The sequence below is a fragment of the Suncus etruscus genome, chromosome 18 (assembly GCF_024139225.1).
Source record: "Suncus etruscus isolate mSunEtr1 chromosome 18, mSunEtr1.pri.cur, whole genome shotgun sequence".
In the NCBI taxonomy this organism is placed as follows: domain Eukaryota; kingdom Metazoa; phylum Chordata; class Mammalia; order Eulipotyphla; family Soricidae; genus Suncus; species Suncus etruscus.
Window position 1 is genome coordinate 17,191,509 of NC_064865.1, and position 13,881 is coordinate 17,205,389.

Here is a 13,881-nt window from a genome sequence, read left to right on the forward strand (position 1 = left end):
GACAGAAACACTGGTACATTGATCTCTCCACAAAAGTTACAGGAACTTCAGCCCTACATATAGGCATCATTGATGGATTCAACAGGGCAAATTTCCTTGACCAGGATTTTTAAGCAACTCCTTTCATGTACCTCTTGAATTATATTGAGAACTGTGTTATTACTGTCTAGGCTTTTTAAAACCCTACCTGTGCTGACTTTCTCACGTCTGGGTTAGATGAGTAGTTCAAAGTCTGTCCCATCGTTTTCCATTTGTAAGGTGGCTGGAATGAATGGCAGTGAGTCTGAAGGGGGGGCCCCTTGTGATTCTTTTTTTTTTTTTTTTGGTGCTTTGTTCTGCCTTTTTAGGATTGGTCTTGATTTGGTCAATGGTAAGCCTCGTGACAACAAGCAAGCAGGTGTGTTCGAACCTACCATAGTTAAGATAAAGAGTTTGAAGTTTGCAACTGAAGCCGCCATTACCATTCTTCGAATTGATGACCTGATTAAGTTACACCCAGAGAGCAAAGAGGATAAGCACGGAGCTTACGAACATGCTGTCCACTCAGGAGCCCTTAATGACTGAGCCCAATTACCTTTATTTATAACCATGTTAGAGCCCATCACCCCGGACCTTGTGTGTTACACATTAAAAGAACAAAAACTGACAAGCCTGGGTTCTTGATGGGGTGGTTTTCATCCTCAATTGGCTCAGCCCTGACTACACATGACCACCCAGTTTTGAGGAATTTTCAGGATGGAAATAGACCATCTGTCTCAGTCTCTCTGGACGCACATGGCGATCCCCATCCCGCCCCCGATGCACAGGGCAGCCACTCCACGACATCCACCCTTGCGCTCCAGAGTATGTAGCAGGGTGACAAGAATCCGACAGCCAGATGCACCCAGGGGGTGGCCCAAGGAGATTGCCCCTCCTTGCATGTTAACCTGAGGGGAAACAAATGAAATCATTCTTGCCCTGCACAAAGGGATGAAGCCCCACAAAACTGGGATTGGTGCAGGCTTTTGGCTATATCTGACATGGAGAGCAAGAAGGAGCTTCCCTCCTGGCCTTACCTCAGCCTCATCCTTCCCTTCACACTCCTGTCCCTGTCTTTGGTGTCACACACATTGCCCTAACAGTCCTCCCAGGGTCCTTCTGGTGGAACTGCCAGAAGAGGGAGCTGTTATCTGAGGAATAGGGAAAGAGAAGGGCACTCCTACCCCAGAGGCTGAGCAGTATGTGCCCCTACCCAAGTCTACCTTCAGCCAGTTTGTATTTCACCAGGCTTGGACCTGAAACCCCTCTGCCAGCTCTTAGGACTGCTGGTTCCCGCTCACCTTCTCTGGGTCTAATCCCAATTCTTTCATGATTGCCACAGAGAGGACTGCAAAGGCTTCATTAATTTCAAATACATCCACATCACTCAGGGACCACCCTGCTTTTTCAACCTGGAAGAAAAGAGTAATGGGTCAGAGGGTAGAGATTTGAGAGTAGTCAAAATGGAAACAATACATCCCAATATCCTGGCTGCTCAGTGAGGAGCATGAAAACAATACAAAACACAACTTGGGTCATAACAGAAGGGAACACAAATAGAACAATGGGTATGAGGATTCAGGTTCACTCCCACCACTGCATGCGGATTCTCAATCTACCCACAGAAAGACCCGGATACAACAGGATATATGCCCCCCCCCCAACCCACCACCTTTGCTACAAAAATTAGAGGCAAATTAAAGGACAAAATAGAAAGTAAAGCCAACTTGTTCCACATAGAGAAAGAAAAGGACACAACAGGAAACTCACAGCTTGCTTTATAGCTGGAATGGGTCCAATTCCCATGATAGAAGGGTCCACACCCACTTGTGCCCAGGAAACAATCCGGGCTAATGGTTTCAGCCCACGAGTCACAGCCTCTGATTTCTTCATGAGAACCACAGCCGCAGCACCATCATTCAGTCCTGGAAGATAGACAGGGCTGCATGTTTCACAATGCTCTCTAATCCGGCTCCTAAATCACTGTGGCCCATGGAGCAGAAGCACAACTGCTCTTCACATGCCTTGGCAAAGTATTTGTCCTCTTCTGAAGGGACAATGGGCCAGGCATGGACATTGCAGCAGTCTGACTGCTAACTGCAGACATTCTAAATAATGGAGATGGAGAAAATGGCAGCAATAGTAAACCTCTCAGAGAGAGGCCAACAAATAGGTTGGGTACTGTATTAGAAAAATAATGAGGGCCCGGAGAGATAGCACAGCGGCGTTTGCCTTGCAAGCAGCCGATCCAGGACCTAAGGTGATTGGTTCGAATCCCGGTGTCCCATATGATCCCCCGTGCCTGCCAGGAGCTATTTCTGAGCAGACAGCCAGGAGTAACCCCTGAGCACCGCCAGGTGTGGCCCAAAACCACACACACCCCCCAAAAATTAAAAGAAAAATAATGAAACATGATCCAAAATGACTTTTGTCTCTGTCAACACCACCTTTCAGTCTAATTACATATATGTACATATGTTTGTGTGTATACACATCTTGTCAAGTGGAGAAGGATTAAATTTGAATTAAAATTGAATTTCCCATGAAGCAACTAAGGTTTTAGAAAAAAATCACCTTAAAAATAATGAAGCTAGGGCCTGGAGAGATAGCACAGCGGCGTTTGCCTTGCAAGCAGCCGATCCAGGACCAAAGGTGCTTGGTTCGAATCCCGGTGTCCCATATGGTCCCCCGTGCCTGCCAGGAACTATTTCTGAGCAGACAGGAGTAACCCCTGAGCACCGCCGGGTGTGGCCCAAAAACCAAAAAAAAAAAAAAATAATAATAATGAAGCTGGGGCCAGAGAGATAGCATGGAGGTAAGGTGTTTGCCTTGCATGCATAAGGATGGTGGTTCAAATGCCGGCATCACATATGGTCCCTGAGCCTGCCAGGAGGGATTTCACAGCGTAGAGCCAGGAGTAACCCATGAGCGTTGCTGGGTATGACCCAAAAAAAAAAAACCCAAAAAAATAATAAGCTGGGGCCAGAGAGAGCATGGAGGCAAGCCATTTGCCTTTCATGCAGAAGGTCATTGGTTTGAATCCCGGCATCCCATAATGTCCCCTGAGCCTGCCAGGAGTGATTTCTGAGCATAGAGCCAGGAGTAACCCCTGAGGGCTGCCAGGTGTGAACCAAAACAAAACAAAACGAAAATAATAAAGCTATGGGGCTGGAGAGATAGTGCAGCAGTAGGATGTTTGCCGTGCATGCAGACGGATGGTGGTTCGGATTCTGGCATCCCATGTGGTCCCCCCAAGCCTTCCAGGAGCGATTTCTGAGCACAGAGCCAGGAGTAGCCCCTGAGCGTTGCCGGGTGTGACCCAAAAACAAAAACAAACAAAAAATAATGAAGCTCGGGGCTGTAGCGGTGGCGCAAGCAGTAAGGTATCTGCCTTGCCCGTGCCAGCCTAGGATGGACCTTGGTTCAATCCCCCAGCGTCCCATATGGTCCCCCAAGCCAGGAGCAATTTCTGAAACATTTTCTGAAACAATTTCTGAAAAATTTCAGAGAAATTTCTGAAATAGCCAGGAATAACCCCTGAGTGTCACTGGGTGTGCCCACCCCCCAAAAAGAGAAAAAGGAAGCAGAGGCCAGAGCAGTAGTATAACAAGGAGGTAGTTTGCCTTGCACACAGCCAACCTAGGTTCAATCCCTGGTATCCCATATGGTCCCCCAAGCACTGCCAGAAATAATTCTGAGGGTAGAGCCAAGAGTAACCCCTGGGCACCGCTGGTAGTGGTCCCAAAACAAACACAAAGTAGGTGGTAGACAATAGAAATTGGCATTCTTGCCAACCCCTTGAGGAAGCTCACCTGAGGCATTCGCGGGGGTGACCGTCCCTGTTCCATCCTTCAGGAAGTAAGGCTTGAGTTTACTCATGCTTTCCAAGTTACTGCCATGGCGAGGAAATTCATCAGTTTTCACTTCAGTGAGACCTGCAGGAAGGCAAGTCAATGAGCCACAGTTAGTCTATAGACCACAGCCAGTATGTTTACAATGGCCAAGTTCTCAGACCGGAAATGAGGATTCCATTCTGCACAAAGAATGCTTGGTGCCAGCAGGACAAAGTAAACATAGCAAGGATGCTACACGCTAATCCCCAGGTAGGCACTGTCCTTGGGAGACACTCAGTTGCCTGAGGCCTACAGACCTCTGAGGGAAGTAGTGACACAAATCCTGTTGTCTGTGCAAAGGTGACTGGTTTAGAGGCCAGGATGTGGCAAGTCACAACAAACTGCCACAGGGATGTAAAGCCAATCTGATAATAGCTGAGCAGAAGAGATATGTTTCAATCATATCTAGCCACTTTTCACATGATACTGTGATGTCCTCTGAGTCACCCTGAAATAGCAGGGAGATACCCTGAATCAACATTCCTGACAGACTGCCCGGGAGGGCAACAGTCCACCAGCAACCTCAAAATTATGTTTCCGCTGCTCGGGAAAACACGGGGTCCACACAATAGTGTGGACATGCAGGAACCCCAAGCTGCTCCAGCCCCCTCACCCTCACCCCTGCACCCTAGCCTGGATTCACATGCAGCGGGGAGGGCACTTTTCTCTGCAGCCTCAGAGACTGCACCAAGCCCCATCCAAACTACCCCTGCACATGCCACCCATGCTGGCTGCCAGGATCTTCATCTCTCCCAGCCACACTAGCTCTCTGCATAGACTCAGTGCCTACCTTTCCTTGATGGGACAAGCACAGGCACAATCTCTCTGTCAAAATGACCGGCCTTCTGTGCAATCTCTGTCCGATTCTGGGACAAAACTGCAAGCTTGTCCTGGTCTTCTCGACTCACTTGATATTTTTTGGCTACATTTTCAGCTATGAAAGGAAAAGACAACAAAATAAGCATTTTGAGGCCCTGTCAAAAATGCACACTGCACACCACCAAGAAAGATGCTCAGGACAGGACCCCTGAGCTGCCCTTGGCCATCGGCCCCCTCCGACAGAACTCTGTAGATGCGCAAACAAAAAAACAACAAAAAAAAACCTCTGTAGATGCTACAACGATGTTTCAGGAGTCTCCTTTCCCCCTTCATGCTTACTTCTCCCTAATCTATAATTGGACACATTCCTTTGTTGCAGTGTGTAATAATTGAGGAACAGGGACAATACCAATTTGCTCCCTGACACCAACTATACGGTGCCCTGAATACAGCCAGTGGTCACTGTTGAGCATAGAATAACACAGAAAGCAAGACTCGGATCCCAAAACCTCCCTCCCCGCCAAAAAAATTAGGCACCAAGGGAAACTTTGTAGAGGTCCTTTTAGTCAGCCATAAAACAGAATTATCCTTTCCCTTTTTGCAGGTGATCTCTTATGGCAACCCAACCTGAAATCTGCTCCCCTATACCCTCAATTAAGTGCTGATTCAGACATTCTCAAGAAGGAAGTTTGGCTTTTTGTTAGGGTTAAAGTGGTTATTCAGAGCCATAGTATGGCAGGTCGTCTAAGCACTATCAGGAGTAATCCCTCAGGGCAGAGGCTGGAGCTTAGGTGTGACACCCAAAGAAACCTTTTTTTTGTTTTGTTTTAATATATGTATTTAAGGTCCGAAGCTGTTGTGAGATATAAATTCTGAAATACTATCTGTATTCTGCTTTAATTCTGAACTAATGACAGTAAGTTTCAAAAAGAAGCAAAATTCATCAGTTTCCCCTTCTCTAACCTCCTGTTTCTGAATTTTTGTTGTTGTAATGAGGGGTCAAACAAACCTGGACTTGGTGATCCCCAGGAGTGGCACCTGAGGGGGGTGTGACTGACTTTACTTGTAGTGATCACAGACTGGCCATGGGTATATGAGACTACCCCTATATGGCAGTGCCAGTGACTGAAACTGAAAATGGCAACATTCTCAGGACACACTCAGGACAAAGGGTGGTGTCAAGGATGGAAATTGCTGTATCTTGTCATCACCTTAAGGAGGCTCAGGACTGCTGTGCTCTCCTGGCCCTGAGGACCTCATGATTCTCCAATTCTTGCTGGGAGCAAGGTGGAGTCAAGGACCACATACTACACACCTGATGTTCTGCCACTGACCTACATCCTGTCTCAACTTTTGGAACCTGCTCACTACTTTGTATTGTCTTTACTTGGCCCATGTTGGAAGCTACTCTGCTCTATTACCATCCAAAATCTCCAGTAAAATTTTCTTACATCGCTTTATATCCTTCGTAACTTATGTTCCCCAAGAACCAGAGCCAAACCATGAACTGTGCAGGCTGCTTAACTTAATCACTCATGCAGTCTCTTTCTTTAACTGGTAGCCCCATGTTCTTAAGCTTGGTCACAATGAGGACGGGTCTGAGGCCTAGAAAGCATCCGCTCTGCCACAACCCTAGCAGGTAGGAATCTTCTGGAGGTAATGAGATGTGACTGGGAGGTGAAGGAAGAACAGTGTCTGGTTCATGTCTGACTCTCCCTATGCATCCCTACTGGTTCTTGTGGGAACCCCCTTTTCCTATGGTAAATGGTCCCAGAAAAATTCTAAAGTAACTCCAACTCTAGAATTCTAAGTCAAAGGAAAGAGGGGCATTTCCTTATTTTTCCCTCACACCCAGCAGGAACACCTATGTCTGCCATGAAGGAAATGGAACAACTGGAACACATCCAGCCTGGCAGGCACACATCACCTATGGGCATGTGACCTGGAACTTTTGTGTTTGGTCTGCGGAATAGGGGCCACACGCAGAGGTGACTAGGCACCAAGCTCATCACTTCATATGGCCTGTATGCTATAGGCCAGCATGGCTATCACAATCGATGTGCCATATACTAGGGCTACCTAGTATGGCTTCACACTTGCCAAGAAAAACTTAAGCTTCCCTGACCCCTCCTATCCCAGCCACGTACCTGTGATACCCATGTGGTAGCCATGGAAGGCATCTATGAGCCCATCACAGAGGATGCTGTCACTCAAGGGCATTTCCCCCACCTTCACTCCTGTCCTCAAGTGGATCACGTGCGGGGTCTGGGGAGGAGAAGCACAAGTGCAATGACCGAAGTGCCCCACTTGAATCTCCCAGGTAGTTAGTACAGGGGCACCAGCATGGCAAATGTTGGGAACTGGGCACAGACCAAGAAATGAGAAATGGAGAAGAGGAGGAACGGGAGGTGGGGAAGGAGGAAGAAGAGGAGGAGGAGGAAGAGAAGAAAAGCGCCAACAGACACCAGTGCCACCAGTGGGCATGCAGGTAGGAAAGGGCTGCTTCAAGGACGGAAGTGGGGAGCAGACAGTCTTTGCTCCTGTTCCTCACTAAACAGAACCCACAATCCCAGGAGCATCCCCATTAGGCCTGCCTGCCAACAAACAACCAGACTGACACACATTGATGCTCTAAGTATGTGAGTCTTCCCCCTAACGGGAGTGGAGTCACCCTCATGATTCACCACCAGCTCCTCAAGGGAGAGCCCCCACAAGCAGCAGCAGGGTACACACAGAGCCCCATCCCTGCCCAGGGGCCAGGCCTTCACCATAAGGATCATAATGACAGCAGGGCCTCACTGTCCGTCCCTCCCAGACACAAGAGAAATACACACGGGTCCCCTAGAGGCCGTGAAGCTGGGAGGAGACCCGGGACAAGGACAGGAGACTCAAAACAAGGACAGACACTGCATTGAACTCACAGTGGCACCAGGTCCTGGGAATGCATGCGTCCTGCATGAGCATGGCCTTGGGCCCATCCTTGAGCTACCCGGGAAGAACAATGAACACAGAGAAGCCCCAGATGCCTGCGTAGGGGATCCTCAATCCAAAGCCTCTCAGAGCATGACTTAGGCCCATCATATAGGTGAACAGGCTTCTCTTTCCAGCCGGATTGCCCACCCAATACAAATGAGAAGGAAGAATAAGGAAGGTTCAAGAGCACCCCAGATATTATCAGGGCACTACTGGTGTTCCCATGATTCACAGCTGTGACGGGAGTTTGCAGTCAAGGAGCACAACCGCCCTAAGGTCCTTACCTTGCTCATGTTCTCCATGCCCCCTGCGACCACAATGCGGGAATCCCCAGCACCTATGGACTGCATCGCTAGGCAGACGGATTTGAGGCCAGAGCCACAGATCATCTGGCAGCTCCAGGCTGGAACTGTGAAGGGGATCCCTGCACCCATGCTGGCTTGGCGAACGGGATTCTGTCCACAACCTGCAAGGGACAGTGATGTGTATTTGTCATGAAGGACACAGTGTAAGTTTGGCTGGCAGGGTAGCCCCCAAAGTATCTGCCTTGGGGTCTGAGTCTCTGCCCAGATATAGGTACCCCACACCCACACTGTCCGGCTCCTCAGAGACCACATGAAGCAAGCTCAGTCCCCACACAAAGGAAGTATTAATACCCGAGAAGGAACCTTTGTTAGACAAAGTCCAAGAAAAACAAACGTAAGTGTAAGTCACTTGACCATAGAACTGAGGTTACAGCTAGGGTTGTAGGAACCGAGTGAGGGGTTTGTACAGTTATAGCTGTACTTATTGGGGATTTTTAATATATAAAAGACATCACCTCAGTAAATTCAGGGGCCTAGACAGATATTTATAAGAAGGCCAGAGAGGGCCAAGTAATAAAAATGTTACTTGCCTTTTATCTGGCAACCCAGGTTTGAATCATTTGCACCACATATGGTCCCCAAGCACAGGCAGGGATAACTACTGAGGACAGAATAGTTCCTGATGGGGCCGGAGAGATAGCATGGAGGTAAGGTGTTTGCCTTTCATGCAGAAGGATGGTGGTTCGAATCCCGGCATCCCATATGGTCCCCTGTGCTTGCCAGGGGCGATTTCTGAGCATAGAGCCAGGAGTAACCCCTGAATGCTGCCGGGTGTGATCCAAAAATAAAACAAAACAAAACAAAAAATAGTTCCCGAGCATATAGGTATACCTTATACCACCCTCCTCTCTTTTGCCCCCAATTATACGTTTCTTCAGGGGCCAAAAATATATCTTAAGGGTAAAGTGCTTTGCCTTACATGCAGCCAACCCCAGTTCCTCTTCTATATATCACATATGGTTCCCTGAGCACCACCACAAGTGATCCCTTAGCACTGTTGCATGTATCACACAAACCAAAAACTACTAAGTAAAAAATAAATTAAGTACTAGGGAGATAGCTCAAAGTCCTGGAGCATATGCCTACCATGTGAAAAGACCAATTTAGATTCTGGGAGCCACATGATCACGGTGCATCTCAGCCTGGAACCAATCTGCCCCTGAGCTCCTAACCCATTGGCAGAAGCATCACCATATTACCAGGAACTCTCACTGATTTCAACACTGCTCCAAGCACAGGAGTTAGGGCAACGGGAGCCCTGAGCATCATGTGATTCCCAATTGAAACAGAGGAAGCACATAAACAGTTTTTAGTTTTGTTTTTGGTTTGGCGTGGCTTTTTGGGCCACACCCAGGGATGGGGTTACTTCAGGCTCTGTGCTCAGGACCACTCCTGGTAGTGCACAGGGGTGCCATATGGAATGCCGGAGATGGAACTTAGTTGACTGCATTCAAGGGAAGTGCCCTCCCCGCTGTACATAAAGTTTTAAGAAAGCAATAACTCTTCCTATGGTATACATGACCTAGACCAGTGGTCCTCAAACTACAGCCCGCTGACCACGTATTGTATTTGTTCCCGTTTTGTTTCTTCACTTCAAAATAAGATATATGCAGTGTGCATAGGAATTTGTTAATAGTTTTTTTGTTTTTACTATAGTCTGGCCTCCAACAGTCTGAGAAACAGTGAACTGGGCCCGTTTAAAAGTTTAAGGACCATGGGGGCCGGAGAGATAGCATGGAGGTAAGGCGTTTGCCTTTCATGCAGAAGGTCATTGGTTCGAATCCTGGCATCTCATATGGTCCCCCAAGCCTGCCAGGCCAGCCTGAGCACATAGCCAGGAGTAACCTCTGAGCATCATCAGGTGTGGCCCAAAAACAAAAACAAACAAAAAAATTTGGGGTGACCACTGACCTAGACTTTAGTTGTTTTGTTTTTATTTTCTGTAGGGAGACCTCAGACTGTAGTAATCAAGGCTTACTCCTAGCTCTGCAGTAGGGATTACTCCTAGCAGTGATCTGGATCTAACCTAGATTCACAGTGTGCAAGTCAAATGCCCTTCTCACTATACTATCTTTCTGGTCCTGGAATCCAGACTTTTGGCTCTGAACTTGATTTAGAATATAAAAAGGGCGGGCCCGGAGAGATAGCACAGCAGCGTTTGCCTTGCAAGCAGCCGATCCAGGACCAAAGGTGGTTGGTTCGAATCCTGGTGTCCCATATGGTCCCCCGTGCCTGCCAGGAGCTATTTCTGAGCAGACAGCCAGGAGTAACCCCTGAGCACCGCCGGGTGTGGCCCAAAAACCAAAAAGAAAAAAAAAAAAAATATATATATATATATATATAAAAAGGACAATTATAATTTGGCCTACCTGAAATAGCCATATTAGAGAAACCCAATGCACAATTCACTGAACTTCAGTGTTATCTAAAATGGTCATGTTATAAATCAGTGTTATCTTAATAAATTACCTAACAGGCAATAAAAATCATACTCCTGGGCCAGAGTGATAGTACAATGGGTAGGGTATTTGTCTTGCACATGGCCAACCTGGGTTTGATTCCCAATATCCCATATGGTGCCCCCAAAACTGCTAGAACTAATAATTCCTGAGTGTAGAACGAAGAGTACCCCTGAGCATTGTCAGATGTGGCCCAAAAAAATAAAAAATAAATCAAACAAAAAAAGAGGCTCCCTAACACCTAACATTGGACAGAGGGCAGGAGGTAGTTACTAGGAGAATTTACAGGATATTTTACCTTTCCTAATTTTCTTTTATTTTTTTGCTGGGGGGAGCAGGGAAATGTGTCAGGGTCAGACATATGCAAGGTAAGTGTCCTACTACTAAGCCACTACTCCTTGTCTTTTGATTGGGAGTCACTTTTGGTAGTGCTCAGATAAGGCCAACACAACCCTAAATAAGAAATTGGCCTTGGGGCCGGGTAGGTGGCGCTAGAGGTAAGGTGTCTGCCTTGCAAGCGCTAGCCAAGGAAGGACCGAGGTTCGATCCCCAGGTGTCCCATATGGTCCCCCCAAGCCAGGGGCGATTTCTGAGCACATAGCCAGGAGTAACCCCTGAGCGTCAAATGGGTGTGGCCCAAAAAAAAAAAAAACCAAAAAAAAAAAAAAAGAAAAAAAAGAAATTGGCCTGGGGCCCAGAGAGATAGCACAGCGGCGGCGTTTGCCTTGCAAGCAGCCGATCCAGGACCAAAGGTGGTTGGTTCGAATCCCAGTGTCCCATATGGTCCCCGTGCCTGCCAGGAGCTATTTCTGAGCAGACAGCCAGGTGTAACCCCTGAGCAACGCCGGGTGTGACTCAAAAACCAAAAAAAAAAAAAAGAAAGAAATTGGCCTGACCTCCCAAGTAAGAAGTTTGGATTAAAATTATATGCAGGGGTTGTAAAGATAGTACAGTGAAAGGATGCCAGCCTTGCACACAGCTGTCCTACTTTTAATACAGAGTATATTGTAGGGTCCCTCAAGTTCGCCAGGAGTAAAATTCTTGTATGCAGAGCCAGGTGTAAACTCTGAGCACTGTTGACTATAGCACAAAAACAAAATGATTCCCAAGACTGTGACATTTGTTTATTTTGTTTCTTGGATTACACTTGGCATTACTCAGGGATTACTCTTGATACTGTGCTCAGGGATCATACCTGGTGAGGCTTGGAGGACCATCTAGGATGCCAGGTATTGTGCCAGATAGTTGTGTGCAAGGCAAGCACCCTATCTGCTGTATTATCACTCTCGCCCTAAAATCAACTTTAAAAGACTTTAGGTCAAGAGAAGAAAATGGCAGGCAAGAGGATGAGCAGAAAAAATAAAAAATAAAACAATTATCAGGAAAGTGAGAACAAAAGCTAAGGAGTGTATACTACCAAAAACACTAGGAGTGACTAGAATTATGGATGGAGAGTATGAAACTGTTTTGACTACTGTGGGAGGGTCTCTATTTTTCAGGGGTGAGTGACACCTGAGAGGACCTCATCGGGTCAGACCTATCTCCCATGCACTGAATGACCTAACTGGGTCCCATCCTAAAATAATGTGGGCCGGGGCCGGGCAGTGGCGCTGGAGGTAAGGTGCCTGCCTTGCCTGCGCTAGCCTAGGACGGACCGCGGTTCGATCCCCCGGCGTCCCATATGGTCCCCCAAGAAGCCAGGAGCAACTTCTGAGCGCATAGCCAGGAGTAACCCCTGAGCGTCACAGGGTGTGGCCCAAAAAAAAAAAAAAAAAAAAAAAAAAAAAAAAAAAAAAATAATGTGGGCCATGAAACTCAAAGCAATGTTTGAGAAAAATCCTTCTTAGGGACTTGTTTTTTTTGGGGGAATCACAACCAGCAATGCTCAAGGTTTACTCCTGGCTCTGTACACAGGGATGGGTGTACAGATGGTGGGGCTCAGAGGATCTTCTATAGTGCTAAGAATCAAACCCAGGTAAGCTGCCTTCAAGGAAAGTGTCTTAGCTGCTGTACTATCAATGAACACTAGACAAAGAAATCTTTGAGGTTTGTTTTGTTTTGTTTTTGGGTCACACCCAGCAGCGCTCAGGGGTTACTCCTGGCTCTCCGCCTCAGAAATCGTTCCTGGCAGGCTCAGGGGACCATATGGGATGCTGGGATTCGAACCACCGACTTCTGCATGCAAGGCAAACGCCTTACCTCCATGCTATCTCTCTGGCCCCATAGACAAAGAAATCTTAAAACTTGGTTATGAAACAGATTAAAGACTTATTTATAAACGAGGGAGTGATAGATAGTACAGGTGTTAAATAAAGCACTTGCCTTGCATGTAACCCACCCTGGCACCCCATACAGGGTTCCCCCAGCCTTGCCAGGAGTGATCCCTGAGCACAAAGCCAAGAGTAAGCCCTGAGCATGGCTGGGTGTGGCCCAAATTTCATCTCCCAACAGAACCACAGATTTATTGTTAATGTTTGATTTGCACACAACCAATCTAGAACAAGCACCAACGTTGTTCTTGTTGTTGGGGGTGGGGGGTGTTGGCCATACCCAGCAGTGCTCGGAGTCACTCCTGGCAGGTTGGGGACCACTATATGGGATGTAAGGAGATCAAATCCGGGTCCGTCCTGGGTGGGCCTCATGTAAGGCAAACGCCCTGCTCCTGTGTTATCTCTCGGGCCCCTGACATGGATGTCTGATTGCGATTATCAGATACACCCAGAACCTAGACAAAGATCCTGGAGCTGGTGGGTAAAAGTTTCTCTTGAGAAAAGGGGCTCGCTGGTGGAAAAAGTCTCTGAAGCCCTACTGGGGCTGCATTTTTGGGGTGCATTTCTCTGGATTGGGTGACAGTTGATTGGGACCTGACGGGGTCAGGCTGAGCTCGTTCATGTCCCTCAGACTGGCCTAGAATGAATGAATGAATGAATGAATGAATGAATCACAAAGATCCTGGAGCTGCTGGGTAAAAGTTTCTCCTGGGAAAAGGGGCTCGCCCATGGAAAAAGGTTCTGAAGCCCTGCTGGCGCTGCATTTCTCTAGATTGGGTAACATTTGATTGGGACCTGACGGGTCAGGCTGAGCTTGTGTCTCTCAGACTGGTCTAGAATGAATGAATGAATTCATAAATCCAAGAGTGAAGCAGAAATTCTTTTTTTTTTCTTGGTTTTTGGGCCACACCCGGCGTTGCTCAGGGGTTACTCCTGGCTGTCCTGGCTGTCCGCTCAGAAATAACTCCTGGCAGGCACGGGGGAACATATGGGACACCGGGATTCGAACCAACCACCTTTGGTCCTGGATCAGCTGCTTGCAAGGCAAACGCCGCTGTGCTATCTCTCCGGGCCCAAAGCAGAG

The 13,881-nt window shown here is 47.6% G+C and overlaps 2 protein-coding genes across 5 annotated transcripts in view; one reads left to right on the forward strand and one right to left on the reverse strand.

The window, feature by feature from the left end:
* The window catches only part of TCP1 (t-complex 1), a 130,514-nt gene extending 129,871 nt beyond the window's left edge, over positions 1–643 (forward strand). For all 4 annotated transcript variants that reach the window (XM_049765353.1, XM_049765354.1, XM_049765355.1 and 1 more), the window contains exon 13: positions 348–643. In XM_049765353.1, coding sequence (XP_049621310.1) covers positions 348–564 — 217 coding nt within the window. In that variant the 3' untranslated portion in view covers positions 565–643. The remainder of the gene's footprint in view (positions 1–347) is intronic.
* Positions 554–13,881, reverse strand: part of ACAT2 (acetyl-CoA acetyltransferase 2) — a 14,369-nt gene continuing 1,041 nt past the window's right edge. Inside the window, exons 3-9 of the mRNA XM_049765387.1 lie at positions 7,988–8,169; positions 6,878–6,995; positions 4,702–4,845; positions 3,831–3,953; positions 1,789–1,943; positions 1,320–1,430; positions 554–926 (exon numbers count right to left, since the gene is read on the reverse strand). Coding sequence (XP_049621344.1) covers positions 756–926; positions 1,320–1,430; positions 1,789–1,943; positions 3,831–3,953; positions 4,702–4,845; positions 6,878–6,995; positions 7,988–8,169 — 1,004 coding nt within the window. The 3' untranslated portion in view covers positions 554–755. The remainder of the gene's footprint in view (positions 927–1,319; positions 1,431–1,788; positions 1,944–3,830; positions 3,954–4,701; positions 4,846–6,877; positions 6,996–7,987; positions 8,170–13,881) is intronic.